This window comes from Hibiscus syriacus, unplaced genomic scaffold (assembly GCF_006381635.1).
Source record: "Hibiscus syriacus cultivar Baekdansim isolate YM2019G1 unplaced genomic scaffold, ASM638163v2 tig00016922_pilon, whole genome shotgun sequence".
NCBI classification, from domain to species: Eukaryota; Viridiplantae; Streptophyta; class Magnoliopsida; order Malvales; family Malvaceae; genus Hibiscus; species Hibiscus syriacus.
In genome coordinates, this window is record NW_024062398.1 from 20697 (window position 1) to 36144 (window position 15448).

Below are 15448 nucleotides of genomic sequence, written 5' to 3' on the forward strand. Positions count from 1 at the left end.
CTTATCAAATTTTTAAAAAATTCATTAAATCTTAATTTAGAAAAGGAAATTAAGAAAATCATTTAAACTTTTAAAATTGCCAAGACTAACTACTGTTTTCCAAAGCCATCAAGTTCCAATGTGCCTTTTTTCTTTGAAAGATTTCATTTATTCAAACACAGTAAAAATCTAATTTTTTAATAATTTCACCAGTACAGTACAATCTAGGCAAGTTGCAGGACAATAGGAGTAGAGAAACCCCATAGCCCCGTATGTTACCTGCTCTTCCTTTTAAAGGCTGAAGCTTTGTGGCATTAGGCTGACTGAGAGGACTCCAATGGCCACTTCGGTTTTATCAGAATGTGGCTTAAGACACCTCCCTGGAATCAGATTCTATGCAACACCAAAATCCAGATCTTCATTTTCTTTAAATAATATTTTCAAGTCCAGAACTTTACCTGCTGCTGCTTCTTCATTCAAGGTCTCAACTTGGTCCAAAAGAATAAACTTTGTGGGTCCTTTGAGTGTCAGTGCTCCTTTCGAGGTACAGACCATTAATGAGATTGAAGAAGATGATGGTAAATTTGACCCTGCTGCGCCTCCTCCTTTCAAGTTGGCCGACATTCGAGCTGCTATACCCGAGCATTGCTGGGTCAAGGATCCATGGAGATCTATGAGTTATGTTTTGAGGGATGTTGTTGTTGTTGGTGGTTTGGCTGCTGTCGCCGCTTATTTCAACAACTGGATTGTTTGGCCCCTTTACTGGATTGCTCAGGGAACCATGTTTTGGGCCCTTTTTGTTCTTGGTCATGACTGGTAACGCTCAGTTGTTGCTTATTTCAAGTTTTTTCTTTGGTTGTCATGTCTGGTCTTGCGTTTTTGCAGTGGCCATGGTAGTTTCTCCAACAACACGAGATTGAACAGTGTTGCAGGTCATCTTCTTCATTCTTCAATCCTTGTCCCGTACCATGGATGGTTAGTTCCTTACAAAAACTCGAATTTGGTCTAAATTTTTGGCCATGTATAAATCAAATTGCCAACTTGTTGAGGATATATGCAGGAGAATTAGCCACAGAACTCATCATCAGAACCACGGACATGTCGAAAACGATGAATCATGGCATCCAGTAATGTCTTCAGTTCTTTTTCTGAACGAGTTATTCACATGTAATTTTCATTTCAACTGATTGTTAATTTGCAATTTACTCCTTTTTTATGGCAGTTGTCTGAAAAAATTTACAAGAGTTTAGATAATGCAACCAGATTACTGAGGTTCACCTTGCCTTTCCCTATGCTTGCTTATCCAATCTATCTGGTAAGCAGTAGATTCTATCGCCGATTGAATTCATTTTCAAACCTATGTTCGTGGAAACACCGATTTATTTTGTCGACGGACACAGTGGGGTCGAAGTCCCGGGAAGAAGGGTTCCCATTTCCATCCGGACAGCGATTTGTTCGACTCGAATGAAAGAAAGGATATAATCACTTCCACTGCTTGTTGGGCGGCAATGGTTGGTTTGCTTGTGTATTTATCTTTTACAATGGGCCCAATTCAGTTGCTTAAACTCTATGGCATTCCTTACTGGGTATGTTTCAGTTCCTTCAAACACATATTTTCTTCAGAAGTCTTTGTTTTCCGGTATTAATGCTCGTATAAAATGCAGATATTTGTCATGTGGTTGGACTTGGTTACTTACCTACACCACCACGGCCATGACGAGAAGCTTCCGTGGTACCGAGGAAAGGTTAGAAAAAAATGTTTCTGCTACACCATGAAACATCATGATTCATGATATTGAAACTTTAGTACCCTGCAAGTGAAATGCTATATATATTTGATTACTAACCAGGAATGGAGTTATATGAGGGGAGGGCTTACGACGCTCGATCGAGACTATGGATGGATCAACAACATCCACCACGATATCGGAACTCATGTTATACATCATCTCTTCCCCCAAATCCCACACTATCACTTAATTGAAGCCGTAAGTATATCATCTCCCTCTCCTACATCAGTTATGTTTCTCCATACTGAAAAGGATGTTACATGAACTTGAATTACAGACCGAGGCAGTGAAGCCGGTGCTCGGGAAATATTACCGGGAGCCACAGAAATCCGGGCCTATCCCGTTTTATTTGCTCGGGGTCCTCATAAGAAGCCTGAGAAAGGATCATTACGTGAGTGACAGTGGTGATGTTGTCTACTATCAAACAGACCCCCAACTATATGGAGCTAACAAATCAGATTGAAAGTGCTGAAGTTTTTCCAAGCTGAACTAGTAAAACCCTACAGGTTTTCTCCTGCAAAACCCTGATTGCAGATATGTAATACGGCATGCCTATCGTCGATCTTTCTCCCCCTATTGAAAATTAACCTGTGATGTTTTTACATCCAACCTCATCTGTGTATGATGTTGATTGTAGATTCTTTGCATGAAATATAGAAAACTGTAGCCACACAAGGTTGTCTTCATTAATGGTCCTGCAAGACAAGACCGTGTGCAATGTTCTAAGGTGCAAAATGATCAAAAGGAAATATATAAACATGCAGGGAAAGTAGGTTGTTTTGCATTTTCCATTCATCACCATGAAGGTGGAACATTATTACAAGTTTTACTTTAAAAATCGAGGGCAAAAACTGAAGAAAAGACTAGCGTACGGGCACTTGTAGTTCAAGGTACATAAATTATATAGTCGAATATGTTTGATGTAACTTATCCATGTGCGGGGACGGTTCAATAGCTGTTGATGGATCAATCAATATGGCGCGGAACGGACTGCACTCATGAAAGAAAAGATCCGTAATTGGTCTTTTTGAATACCATCTGGTCCGCAAATGCCGCTACTTACATCAACTCCACGAGGTTTGAGGGTACTAATGGCCTCACAAACATTATTAGGGTTGATTCCCCCGGCCAAAAGCCAGCCTTGTTTGCTTTTGACTGACGGTAACTTAAATCGAGTCCAGTTAAATCCTTTGCCACTGCAAAGCATGTACCCAAATTAGATTTAGTGTTTGAAATCGAATTAGAATGACATAAAAAGTCAAAGCATTTGAATTAAGCTAAACGAAGAAAAGGTTACTAACCTGCCACCTTTCACACTATCTACAAGAACCCAGTCCACTAAAGAACATTCTTCATCGGAAATCTGGTTTTGAAGGTCTCCCTCTTCATTTGCATGAAGAACATATATGATTCTGTTTTCTTGTGCTAAGTTCGGAAAATATGCCCGAGAAAGATCTCCATGAAGCTATATAAGATTGAAACGACATTTACAAGAAAGGTAATCGAGAATTCGAGATTGAATAAGTATATATACCTGCACATATTCAATGTCTGATGCATCAGAAGCTCTTAAAATTGTGTCTAAATCATCATCCACAAAGACTCCAACAGGCTCAGCCCCATATTCCCTTGCAACTTTCGAGATTTCCTTTGCAACAGAAACCGAAATAGAGCATTTGGACTTGGGCCAAAGGATCATCCCAATGAAATCACCACCGGCTTCTGCTGCCATAACAGCATCTCTAGCCGATGTAACACCACACATTTTGACCGAAGGATGACCCTTTTCATTCCCCTCTATCGAAGAGAAGTCTCGGTTCGATTGTGCAATGTTGCATCTAACTTTATTCTTTGGATATGACCCGGTTCTTAAGGCCAGCAATTTGCCTCCATTTTGGCCTGCTAATACAAACACTCATGAGGAAAGAATAACCAAACATTCAAAGAATCATCCAAAATCGTAAAAATCAAAGTTACTTGTGATTGGCCTCGAATGAAAGTTTAAAACTTTAGCCTGGAATTGACTTCCTGTAGCTAAACCTGAGTCAACAATGAACAAAATAATAAAAAAACAGCGCCTTCCAACCGAAATACAGAATAAAAAGGACAAATGTATCACATTTTAAGTTGGTTTCTTACAAAAAGAAGCTAAGATTCAACACACAAAGTCCATTGCACTGTAATAAAACAGACTGAAAATTCATTCATTGGAAAATGAAATTTGATTTTAACATTGATAGTGGTCTCAGATACTGTAAAATGTATATTAGTCCTTTACTTGGGAAGGATCAAATAAATTCCCCAAGACTATAAAGTCTATAACAAAACAAAAAAAGGAAGAACTTCACATTAAAATAGATAAATTTACTCAAAATTGATCAAACTCAAAAATAATAAGACATTTGTATTCGTCCCAGATACATCAAAATGTAGATTAATCATTTAGATAGAGAGAGTCAAACGAATTCCCCTGTAAATAATGAGAGACCACTTCAGAGAATATTAACAAACAAATTATCTACACCAATCTTACAGTAGAGAAAACGGAGAAAAGGGGAAAGGGGAAAGGTGAAACCTGAAAGCATCATCTCTTTCCTGCTGTTTTCTGGGATATTGAAACAAACAAACAAAACTTATGAAAGGACAAGTTGAAAATCTGAAAATCAGAAAATCAGATGTCCATTTTGTATTTGTAGAAATGCCAAGGTGACGATGTGAAATAAAATTTCTTCAACGGGCTCAGATAGGACGAAAGAGGAACTTGTTTCAAAGGGCTTGATGGGCTGTTATAGACCCTTAAAGCCCATTTATCCAAGCATCTCAACGGTTCATGGAACAACTTTAATAAGTTAGGCCGAAAGCAATAAAATCCATAATATTTGGGTTTGGATCCAAAAGCTTGCGGTTTTTTCAAGCGTGTGGTTTCTCTTTTCTCTCTCGACGCACACTAGCAAGCCTAATGGTCTCAAAGATTAGATCTCATCTTCCTTTGCGTGTCATTTTCCTTACTTTGATTTGTTTTCTGTATTTGTTGTTGATTATGACTGTGCTTCTACAAGGTGAGATTGTTTATTGGCCCTAATTTGTTTGTTTTCTCTTTCGTGAATTCAACGACGCGTGATTAGATTTTAGAGAGCAGTCATTGGCATATTCAGAACAAGCCATTGTTCTTGCGTAAATGAGAACCTAATCTTCGTAGAATTTGACCTTGTTAAAATGCCTGTATGGATTCATTTGTATAATGTACCTCTTGAGCTATTTTTGAAGCGTGTATTGAGTTATATTGCAAGTGTTTTGGGTATTCCTCTGCACATGGACTCGATTACGACATCAAAACAACGCTAGAGTTTGCTAAGGTGTGTATTGAGGTAATGGCTGGTGCAAAGCTTCCTGAATCAATTGAGGTGATCTTAAGGGATGAAAATTTGGTTAAGGTTAGCGTGGAAGTTTCTTGGTTTCCCCCTTGTTGTTCAGGGTGTCGTATTTTTGGGGCATTCTGACATATTTTGTCCTCAGTTAGCTGGTAAGGTCGTTGAGAAGAAAGATAAGGAGGGGCATGATGGTAGTGGGGGTCTTACTGCTAAGGTAAATTCCCCTAGGGTGTCATAGTCTGCTGCAAATATTGTAGGGGTTGATCAGGAATGTAGGCCTCAATCTATGGAGATTAATTCCCCTGGGATGCCAGAGGTTAGTGCTACTGTTGCTACTGTTGGAGTGGTTGATCATGAGTATTCTAAGTCAGTGGAGTCTGATAAGGCCACTAGTTCTGCAGTTGTTAAGTTGAAGGTTGGTGAATCAGGTGAAAAATCTTATTCCAAAAAGTTTCAGTATAAGTCTAAAGTAGCTGGTGGGGGAGTTTCTTTTGCAAGCTCGAAAAACAAATTTGTTGTTCTTATAGGTATTGATGAACAACCTCGAAAGGCGAGAGCAACTTCTCTTGGTGTGGCATAACTTCTGTAGGATATGAAATCTAAAAAAAATTAGACATTTGAGAAACAACAGAAGAGTGTTGGCAATGCTGGCAGTTCTTATGGAGATTCATCTTTTTTTACTTAATGAATATATGTTTTTGGAATGTTAGAGGGATGAATAGTCCCATTAAACAAGTTAAGGTTTTACAGAGGTTAAATAAATTGAATATGGATGTTTTTTACTTGCTTAAAACAGGGTTAGGATGAGTTATGCTTCTAGGATTATTGATAAGGTTTTTGTTGACTATAATGTTATTTCTAATCATTGTGATAATGTAAATGGTCAGATTTGAATTTACAGTAGGACGAATTTATTTTTTGATTTTTATCTTGTTATTGATCAAGTGATTACTATTAAGACTATTTTTAGGGGTATTCCTTTGTATATCTCTGTTGTTTATGGTAGAAACATTGATATGGAGCACAGAGACCTTTGGGTTCAACTTGATGGTATGGGCAGTGTAGTTGGGTCTTCCTTTTGGATTGTGGGGGGAGACTTTAATATCATTGCAAAGCCTGATGACAACTTTAACTTTGATGGTTCTTTGATTTATTTTTATGTTGAGATGGTTGACTTTCAGGGTTATTGTGAAAGGTTTTATTTGGAGGATTACTCTTTTAAGGTCCCCAGTTTACCTGGTCTAAAAGCAAGAATGGAGGTATTTATCCAGGAAGTTAGATAGGGTTTTAATAAATCCTGAGTGAATCTTTTGTTGAGTTTCAGGCCCCTGGTTCCTTTGATCATTCCCCAGCTTTGGTTGGCTTCTGAAAGATATACCTGATAGTAAGCCTAAGCCTTTTCATTTTTTTTTAATTTTGAACTAGGCATGATGATTTTCTGAAGGTTGTGGCTAAGTCTGGAGTGAGCCTGTTCAGAGATACCCTATGCAGGTTCTGTTTCAAAAAATGAAAAGGCTGAAGAGTTGTTTAAGGAGTTTTAATAGAACTCACTTCGATGATCTTCCTAATAGGCTTAGTTTGATGCGTGAGGAATTCAATAAGGTGCAGCTGTAAAATTTATCCTCTGGTAGTTCTACACAAAGAGTTTTATTGGAGCAGTATTTGCAGGCTGACTTGGCTGGTTTGGAGAGGGTAGAGCCTATTTTTTTCCATCAAAATTCTAAGGTGGACTAGATGACCGAAGGTTACTAGGGTTCAAAGTTTTTAATTCCATTGTTGCTAAGAAGCAAAAAAGTAACACTATAAGGGTTGTTTATGATGAATATAGAAACATGCTTGAGTCGCTTGAAGCTATATCTGCTGAAGCTATTAGGTACTTCTCCCAGCTAGTGGATAATTCTGATCCTAGTATGGTGGCTGGTGATATTAATCTTTTGAAGGATTTGCATGGTTACTATTTGCTTGACGAGGAGGGGGTATTCTGATTAGGGGAGTGACTGATAAGGAGATAAAGCCCCTGACCCTGATGGATTTATCTTTTTTTTTAGAGTTTCATGGTCCATTGTGAGGGAATACTTCATCAATGATGTGAGGTATTTCTTCTATTCTTCTACACTTTTGCCAACATTAAATGCAACTTCTTTGGTGTTGATGCCTAAGGTTCCTAATACCAGCATGATGAAAGACTTTAGGCCTATCTCCTGATGCTTTGTTATGTATAAAGCCATCACTAGGATCCTGGTGAACAGGCTTGCTAATGTTTTCCCATCATGATTACTATGAATCAAACGACCTTTGTTTAAGGGCGTAGCATTATTGATAATCCCTCTTGACCCAAGAACTTGTTAAAGTTTATAGGAGGGAATCTCTCTCTCCTAGATGCTCTTTGAAGATTGATTTAAGAAAGGCATTTGGCTCAGTGCATTGGGGTTTTATTCTTCATATTCTCGAAACTCTTGGTATACCTTTGCAGTTTAAGAAGTGGGTTTAGGCGTGTTTCAAAACTTTAAGATTTTTCATTTATTTTAATGGTAGTCTGGTTAGATTTTTAAGGGTTTCATGGGTATTAGGCTATAGGATCCTCTATCCCTTTTAGTCTTTGTACTTGCCATGAATGTTCTTTCGAAAATGCTTAATGTGGCTACTGTGAATGAGATTTTTAAACTCTACCCTAAATGTGAGAAGGTGGAGCCGACTCACTTATGCTTTGCTTATGATTTGATGATCTTCTGTAGGGGGACCTTAGATTCTGTTGTTGGTGTGCTCAATGTCCTAGATTTTTTATACTCTTATTCTGGTCTGAGGCTGAATATTACTAAAAGTGAAGTTTTCATTTCAGGTGCTTCTGTGGATCAATTGAAGGAAATTAAGCAGTTTACGAGATTTTAAATAGGGAAATTACCTATTTGTTACCTTGGAGTTCCTTTGGTAATGAGGAAGCTCTCTGTTAGTGAATGTTCTCCTTTGATTGACATGATTAGGGGCAAGTTAAGTTTGTAGGGGTGCATGCATCTCATTTATGATAGTAGAGCTCAACTTATTCGATATGTTCTATTTAGTATCTCTGGTTACTAGTGTAGACAACTTATTCTACCTCAATCAGTTATAAAAAAAGTTGATCAGCTATGCTCTAGATATTTATGGAATGACGATGATACTGCTGTCTCTGGCGCTCGAGTCATCTGGCATCAGATTTTCACTTTAAGGTCTGAGGGTGGCCTTGGGATTAGGGATACTAAGAGTTGAAATAAGGTGTGCTCCCTCTTCCTTATTCGAAATATTATGGCTGGGGAAGGATCGTTGTGGGTGGCTTGGTTAAATGCCTATGTTTTCAAAGGGGTCGAGTTTTGACATGTAGAGGATAAGCTAATGCTAGTTGTTGCATTAGGAAATTGTTGGATTTGAGGGGTATTGCTCGGCTTCTCTTTGCCTCTGCTCCTAGTCTAGCTTTTATAATTGTTAATTGGATATGGTATAGGATCAGAGAGGAGTCCCCTAAAGTTCCTTGGTATAGGACCTTGTGGTCCCTCGTTACGTCCCTAAGCACGCAATCGTCATGTAGATGGCCATTCTTGGTAGGTTTCCACCAATGATAGGTTACTGAGTATGAGACTGAGAGTGGATGGAAACTGTGTTTTATACGGTGGCTTTGAGAATAAAAATCATTTTTTATTTGTGTGCTCCTACTTAAAGAGCATATGAGAGTCTATTTTGGCTAAATGTAATATTGTCAAGCGTGCATTGGATTGGGATGCCGAGCTTCAGTGAGTATCGACCTACTCTAGGGGTAAGTCCTTACTTATTTTAATCATCAAGGCAGCTAGGAATGTTTGTGTTTATTGTATTTGGGATGAAAGAAATATAAGGTAGTTTAGGGGTGTAAGTAGAAGAGGCTATGAGATTTTGACTGCTATTGAATTGATTGTTAGGATTAAAGTTACACATAGTTGTATTGATATGAATGATGATGTAAATAGAAGATATGTTCTAGGTGGGGATTTGCTTGTAGAAGTTGAGTTTTTGTTGCTCATATTCTTTGTAACAGTTTTACTGCTTTTTCTTGGATAAATACAATCACATTTATCCAAAACAAAATTTGAGACGATCGAGTTTTAATTTGGTGTATATATATGTAGGATGTATGTATTGTCGATGATTAAAAAGATTATGAACAAATATTATCTTGTAATCACCACATATTATTTTTTCAAAAAAGTGTTGTCTTTAAATTAAAATTTTAAAAAATTATAAATGGTTTAAGTATTATATTAAAAATTGTAATTAAACTTCGTCCCATAAATATTTTGAATTGAATCAAACCTTTGGAAATAAAAGACTAAGGGTATGTTTGGTTGTAACGTCCTAATTCAGTACAACTTGAATATCAACAGTCTAAAATATCACAGGAATCATCGGAGTGGTTGGCCCAAAAATTTTCTTTTACAACGACATATTCATTCACTCAAATCCATATATTGTAATAAACAACAAAATAGATACATAGTACATGTTTTACAAGTATGGGAGCCCCAAAAATGATTTAAGTAAATTTTACAAAATATTTCAACATATTGTTTAGACTCTAGCATACAAAGGTCTATATACAATACATGCCCACTAATAAAAAGTCTGAGACATACTCAAAAGTTGACGGCTGACTGCAAGGTGATTAAGGAGATAGCTCCTACTAACCTCCGCACGAAAAAAAAATTTGAACGTTGATCTCACAAGCTCAGTGCCACATTAATAGCCAAACTATAATATATGCATCCTTTAATACACATGTTTATAATATAATTGTTAGCATACAAGTATGCTAAGCTAAATCATACATACTGAGGTAGGCATCATGGAGTGCTTGAGGGGCTACATCTCGGAGCTCACGCGCCCATCTATCCTACTAGGGTAGGAATCTGAAATTCTACATCAGAAAGCTTGCTCCGTCGATGTAATACCCTAAATTTTTCTAGTGATTAAAATGTAAGTTTTGAAAGTTTAGTGGTTAAAGTATAAACTTTAAAATGTTTAGGGACTGAAATTGTAAATTTTAAAATTTATATATTTTAGCCTGTAAATGAATAGTTTGAATTAAAACAAAGATTTTAGAGGGAATCATATTTTTGGTATAGGATTTGTGTTAAAAGCTATAAAGCGGTAAAGTTTGGTATTGAAATCGGATAATCGGATCAAACCAAAATTTTACGAAAATTTTAAGGATGTTAGAAAATGGAAGGATGTTAGAAAATGGTTGAAATATTATTTTCATATTTCATATCAGAGAAAATTGGCTCAGAACAATGCAATTTTTCATATTTGACCGAACAATGGAATTTTAGTGACTAAAATGCAATTTTTAAAATTGCATGGCCAAATTCGAAAGTCAAAGACAAGTTGATTCATATTTGACCAAGAAATATTTTAATAAATGATATAACAATGACATTTGGTAATTTTAAAGATTTATTAAGGGTATTTTTGAGATTTCTCATTAATTAAATTTTAAATTCAATTAATTAAATAAATGTCAAGTGTCTTATCTATTAAATACTAGAAAACTCAAGAGAACCTCATATTTTTAGCTTCTTCGTTCATTTGGCCAAAAGTTCAAGTCCTAATAAGGTAAGATTTTTATTTTTGATTTTTGAAGCAATATACTTGATTTTTGGATTTAGCTATTAGATAGAGAATTAATCTACATGAAATTCTCTATCATTTGGTACCAATATTTCATGGTGAAGTTGATTATGTGATGAGATTTCATGATTAGGGTTTAAGGAGGGTTTAGTGATTTTGAAGAATTGATGAAGGATTTCTATTTTTTTATGTTAGTGATTATTTCTAAAGCATGTATAATAATTATAATTAATTGTATATGAGGATATAAGATTTGGCCATGTTAGGGTTGTAACATCCTCAATATCGAGTTAGTGACTAAATTGTAAAACTTTAGAATTTAGTGATTAAAGTAGAATAATTGAATAGTTCAAGGATTTATATGAGAAATATATGTAGGATGAAATTGCAAAGAAGAAGGAATAGAAGGAAAAATGGTCATTTAGTAAAGAAAAATAATTAAATTTGGTTATGGTATTATATTAACCCACGTGGAAGGGAGGGAAAACAAAACAAGTTTCTAGAGTTCTCTTCTTCTTCTTCTTCCTTCATACGTGAGAGCCAAAGCAATACGTGAGAGCCAAAGCAAATGTGAGTTTTCTTGTTAGTTAATTTCTTGTTGAATTCAAGGTTGGTTTATGATTATTAGATGATAATTAAGCTTAAGGAAAGCTTAAGTTATCTTAAAATCAAAGGATGATGGAGTAAGGAGAGATTAAAGATTAGGATTTCTTGAATGAAAACTTCGAATAAAGTTAATAAGTAGAATTGAAAGTTAAATTTGACTTGTCATCAACCTAATTAAGAAGTATAAGTGTTAGAATTGAATTTAAAACAAGTAGAAAATTTGGTATGATTCTTGAATTTCATATGGAGGATGAGAGTTTGAGGATAAATATGTGTTAAAGGTTTAAGAATGTGTTTGAGTATGTACCTTTGAGTTAAGGGTATTAAAGGAGCTAAGTTATGAAGTGTAGGAGCTAAAATGAGTGAATTTTGGCTTAAAAAGTGATTTCTGGGTTTTGGGTATCAGTATCTATTCAACAGATACCGATACTTCAAAAGTAAAATTAAGGAAGGAATTCAATGGGGTATCGATACCTGAAGAACAATATCGATACCAAGGGTACCGATACCTTAAGGAAGGTATCGATACCATCTTTGAACGAAAAATTACAGAATGCAATATGGGTATCAATACTTAGGCAGGGTACCGATACCTCAGCTAAGGGATGTATCGATACCCTATAGGGGGTACCGATACTAGTTTAAATAGAAAATAAAATTTCTCATTTCCTTTAGTTTAAGAAATGAAAGATTAGAGTATACCATTTGGAATACTAATATGTATCAGTGCATGATTATGTAGATATAGAACGTAATCCCGTTCCGGAACAATCGAAGAATTAGAAACTGTTGAAAGAGAGATAAAGTTCTAGAATCAATTCAAATTAAGCCATGTTAAGGTGAGTGCATACCCTAGATAGAGTTGTATAGAGATAAGTCTTGTGATAAGTCTATTTACTATAGTTGAATCCATGATTTCATATTCATGTACATGCATATATAGATATTATGGTTACAGTGATTACATGCATAATTCATCCATGCTTTAATATGATACTATATATGATGAATGACATCCTCAAAGGATAATTCTAAGTTATGTATGAAAAGATAAAGGATTATATATGTGCATGTGATGTGTTTATATGAGAAAGATAGAAGTGATTTGAAAATGTGACAGATACTCATAATTAGGCCCATGTTATATGATATGAAAGATGTAGGTATAATTGGCATGCCAAGAGTTTAGGGATTATCAGTGGTCCTTCAGGACACAGTGGTCATTCGGCACAAATATTAGTGCCCCTAGTGGGAATTTATTCAAGCTGTGGTGACAGCATTTGTGCACAACCTCAGTGTACTCATGTACCTTCTGTTCTCAATAATCTACATGGGTATCTAAAGATAAATGAATGGAAACTCTTATAAAAAGTTAAGCTTCATATGTGCATATAATAATCATATATGTTATAATTTAGTAGACATATGTAAATTGTAATGTTATGATTGATTGATAATAGTGCATGTTTCATAAATCTATGGTTACATATTCTATTATGCCTCACTAAGTTTGTTTAGCGTGTAAGTGGTTTACACGTAGGTACCAAGAAGCATGAGGATCAAAATTAGGAGTTGCAAGGACAATATATCCTACTAGCAGATCAGATCAGAAGTAATTGGCGAAGTATGTATTTTGTTGTATCTAGTGTGTTGGCATATAAACAATTTGTGAATTACGAATGCTCTGATTGATTTTGTATTATTTTGGCCTACCTTGTGTAAATTAACAACTTTTATTTTAATGAAAGATTAAAATTTCCATGATTTTCTTTAAGAGTTAAAGTTTGAAAAGTCTATGTGACACCTCGGATTCGTATCCTAGTCGGGTACGGGTTGGAGGTGTTACATTTAATGGTATCAGAGTCAAGGTTTAGCCGTTTCTATGCGTAAAATGAAGTCTATAATAATTTTTAATGTATACATGCAACAAAAAAATAGTGAGAACTTCTGATATGATAGAATAATGAGTATGATGTTTTGCTAATATAATGTTATGGTTATGTCTTATTAGATGTTCGGATATGATAGTTCTCGAAGTGAAACGGATACGATAGGTCCGCTGAGAGCAGTAATTCACCTGCCCTGGCTAGGCAAGGTAAAGAACATACACCTTCTGGAGTTCCTGTAGGTGATCAAGATATGTTCTTCAGAACGTTAGACGTGATATTGGCGTGTTTTTAATCTCCTACCTCTTCAACTCATAAAATGAATGTTGGAAAGGAGTTGAAGGGTTTAGGAGCTCCAGAGTTTAGGGGTGAATCCGAAGAAGGTCTTGTTACTGCGGACCTTTGGCTCAATGATATGAAAATCATGCTTGATGGATTACATTGTTCTAATTTGAGAAGCTGGATGGAGTGGTTTCCTTGCTTAGAAGGTAAGTAAGGATTTGGTGGACCAATGTTACACGAGAATGACTGGTGATCAAGTAACTTGGTCCTTGTTTTTAGAGGAACTCAAGCATAAGTACATAGGAGACTAGTTCATCCGACAGATGAAACAAGAGTTCATGAATTTGAAGCAATGGAACCGTATAACACATGAGTATGAGTGTGAGTTCAACAAATTGAGCCGCTTTGTTGCCGAGCTTATTCCGATAGAGAATGATGCTTGTGATTGGTTCGTGGAAGGTATGAGTCCAAGATTAAAAGAAATGTTGATTATGTTGAACTTATCTTTGTTTCAAGAAGTGGTAAACCGTGTCAAAGCTTTGGAAAGAGCTCAGAATGAAAGGTTTGGAGATCCAAGAGCTCAGACCTCTAAAAGAACGGGTGATTCTTTGAGTTTTGCACCAGCAAAAAGGGGCAGAGATGTTGTTTCTCGACCCCAAGCTAGATTAGAGTCAATGTCATCCTCTGCTAGAGGATCAAATGCGATGAGAGACAGACAAACTCAGTCAGTGGGATATGGAGCTGGGAGATCTAACCTGGGCTAAGTCAAACAGTGTCTACATTGTGGAAGGAATCATTCGGGGATATATATAATGATTTCTGGAGCCTGCTTCAATTGTGGGGACATCGGGAATTTTATCCGGGATTATCCTATAATAGATGGGGAGTCTGCACAGCCTTAGAGGTCTGTTTGTATGACTCAGAGGGGAATAGGTAGAGGTAGAGGTAGAGGAAGAAGTCGGTTGGAGTCCTTGCTCAACAGGAGATACGCTCCACAGCTCAAGTGTATAATCTTAAGACCAATGAGGATCGAGATGACCCGGAGATAATAGCAGGTATCTTTCAATTTTATGACAAAAGTGTTTTAGTATTAATTGATTCAGGGTCTACTTATTCATATATTAGTCGTAAATTAGTAAGGGAATTGAACATTCAGTTAGAAGCTACAAGCAATGATGTGATAGTAACGAATCTGTTAGGGAATAGTGCTCGGGTAAATATGGTGTGTCGACGGTGTCCCATATAGGTTCAGGGAATTGAATTCCTTGCTAATCTGATGGAATTGCCTTTTGACGAATTCGAAGTGTACTGGGAATGGATTGATTATATCGTTACCACACTAATGTTGATTGTAGACTGAAAAGGGTAATATTGGAAAGTATAGAAGGAGTGTAAGTTATTGTATTTAGTGAAGGATGAAATCCATTGACAAATGTAATATCAGTAATATCTGCAAAGAAGTTACTACTACAGAGATGTCAGGGGTTCATTGCTAATGTGCTGGATATTAGAACCAAGGAGTAGGGGATTGAAGAAATTCCCATAGTTAGAGAGTTCCCCGATATATTTCCTGTAGAGTTACCGGGTTTACCTCTGATAAAGATGTAGAATTTTAGATTGAAGTAATGTCGGGAACAACGCCCATCGCAATGTCACCATACAAAATGGCCCCAAAAGAATTGTTGGAATTAAAGATTCAATTACAGGAACTACTGGACAAAGGGTTTATTAGACCAAGTGTATCGCCTTAGGGAGCTCCAGTTTTGTTGTTAAGAAGAATGATAGATCAAAGCGTCTCTGTATTGATTATAGGCAGCTCAATAAGGTGACCATCAAGAACAAATATCCCCTCCCTCGAATTGATGATTTGTTTGATCTGTTAAAGGTAGCCTCAATGTTC

The 15448-nt window shown here is 36.2% G+C and overlaps 2 protein-coding genes across 3 annotated transcripts; one reads left to right on the forward strand and one right to left on the reverse strand.

The window, feature by feature from the left end:
* Positions 1-290: 290 nt before the first annotated feature.
* Positions 291-2416, forward strand: LOC120208705 (omega-3 fatty acid desaturase, chloroplastic-like). The gene is made up of 8 exons (XM_039207917.1): positions 291-795; positions 865-954; positions 1040-1106; positions 1202-1294; positions 1380-1565; positions 1644-1724; positions 1830-1967; positions 2047-2416. The coding sequence occupies exons 1-8, from the start codon at positions 317-319 to the stop codon at positions 2230-2232; spliced, it is 1320 nt and encodes a 439-aa protein (XP_039063848.1). The 5' UTR covers positions 291-316; the 3' UTR covers positions 2233-2416.
* Positions 2417-2548: 132 nt separating this feature from the next.
* Positions 2549-4580, reverse strand: LOC120208706 (N-(5'-phosphoribosyl)anthranilate isomerase 1, chloroplastic-like). 2 transcript variants are annotated; one of them, XM_039207918.1, is made up of 5 exons: positions 4345-4580; positions 3747-3809; positions 3304-3668; positions 3071-3234; positions 2558-2965 (listed from the first exon to the last, which is right to left on the reverse strand). In XM_039207918.1, exons 1-5 carry the CDS (start codon positions 4355-4357, stop codon positions 2740-2742), a joined length of 831 nt encoding a protein of 276 aa, XP_039063849.1. In that variant the 5' UTR covers positions 4358-4580; the 3' UTR covers positions 2558-2739. The 2 variants fall into 2 exon arrangements, with proteins under 2 accessions (XP_039063850.1, XP_039063849.1); XM_039207919.1 differs by lacking the exon at positions 4345-4580 and having other exon boundaries at positions 2549-2965; positions 3304-3616; positions 3745-3778.
* Between the last annotated feature and the right edge of the window lie 10868 nt (positions 4581-15448).

Coding starts and splice junctions, on each gene's coding strand:
- LOC120208705 (XM_039207917.1), top strand. CDS start 317: ATGGCCACTTCGGTTTTATCAGAATGTGGCTTAAGACACCTCCCTGGA. Junction 796..864: donor TTTGTTCTTGGTCATGACTG/GTAACGCTCAGT, acceptor GCGTTTTTGCAG/TGGCCATGGTAGTTTCTCCA. Junction 955..1,039: donor CTTGTCCCGTACCATGGATG/GTTAGTTCCTTA, acceptor GGATATATGCAG/GAGAATTAGCCACAGAACTC.
- LOC120208706 (XM_039207918.1), bottom strand. Junction 3,235..3,303: donor CAGACATTGAATATGTGCAG/GTATATATACTT, acceptor AATCTTATATAG/CTTCATGGAGATCTTTCTCG. Junction 2,966..3,070: donor GATAGTGTGAAAGGTGGCAG/GTTAGTAACCTT, acceptor CATGCTTTGCAG/TGGCAAAGGATTTAACTGGA.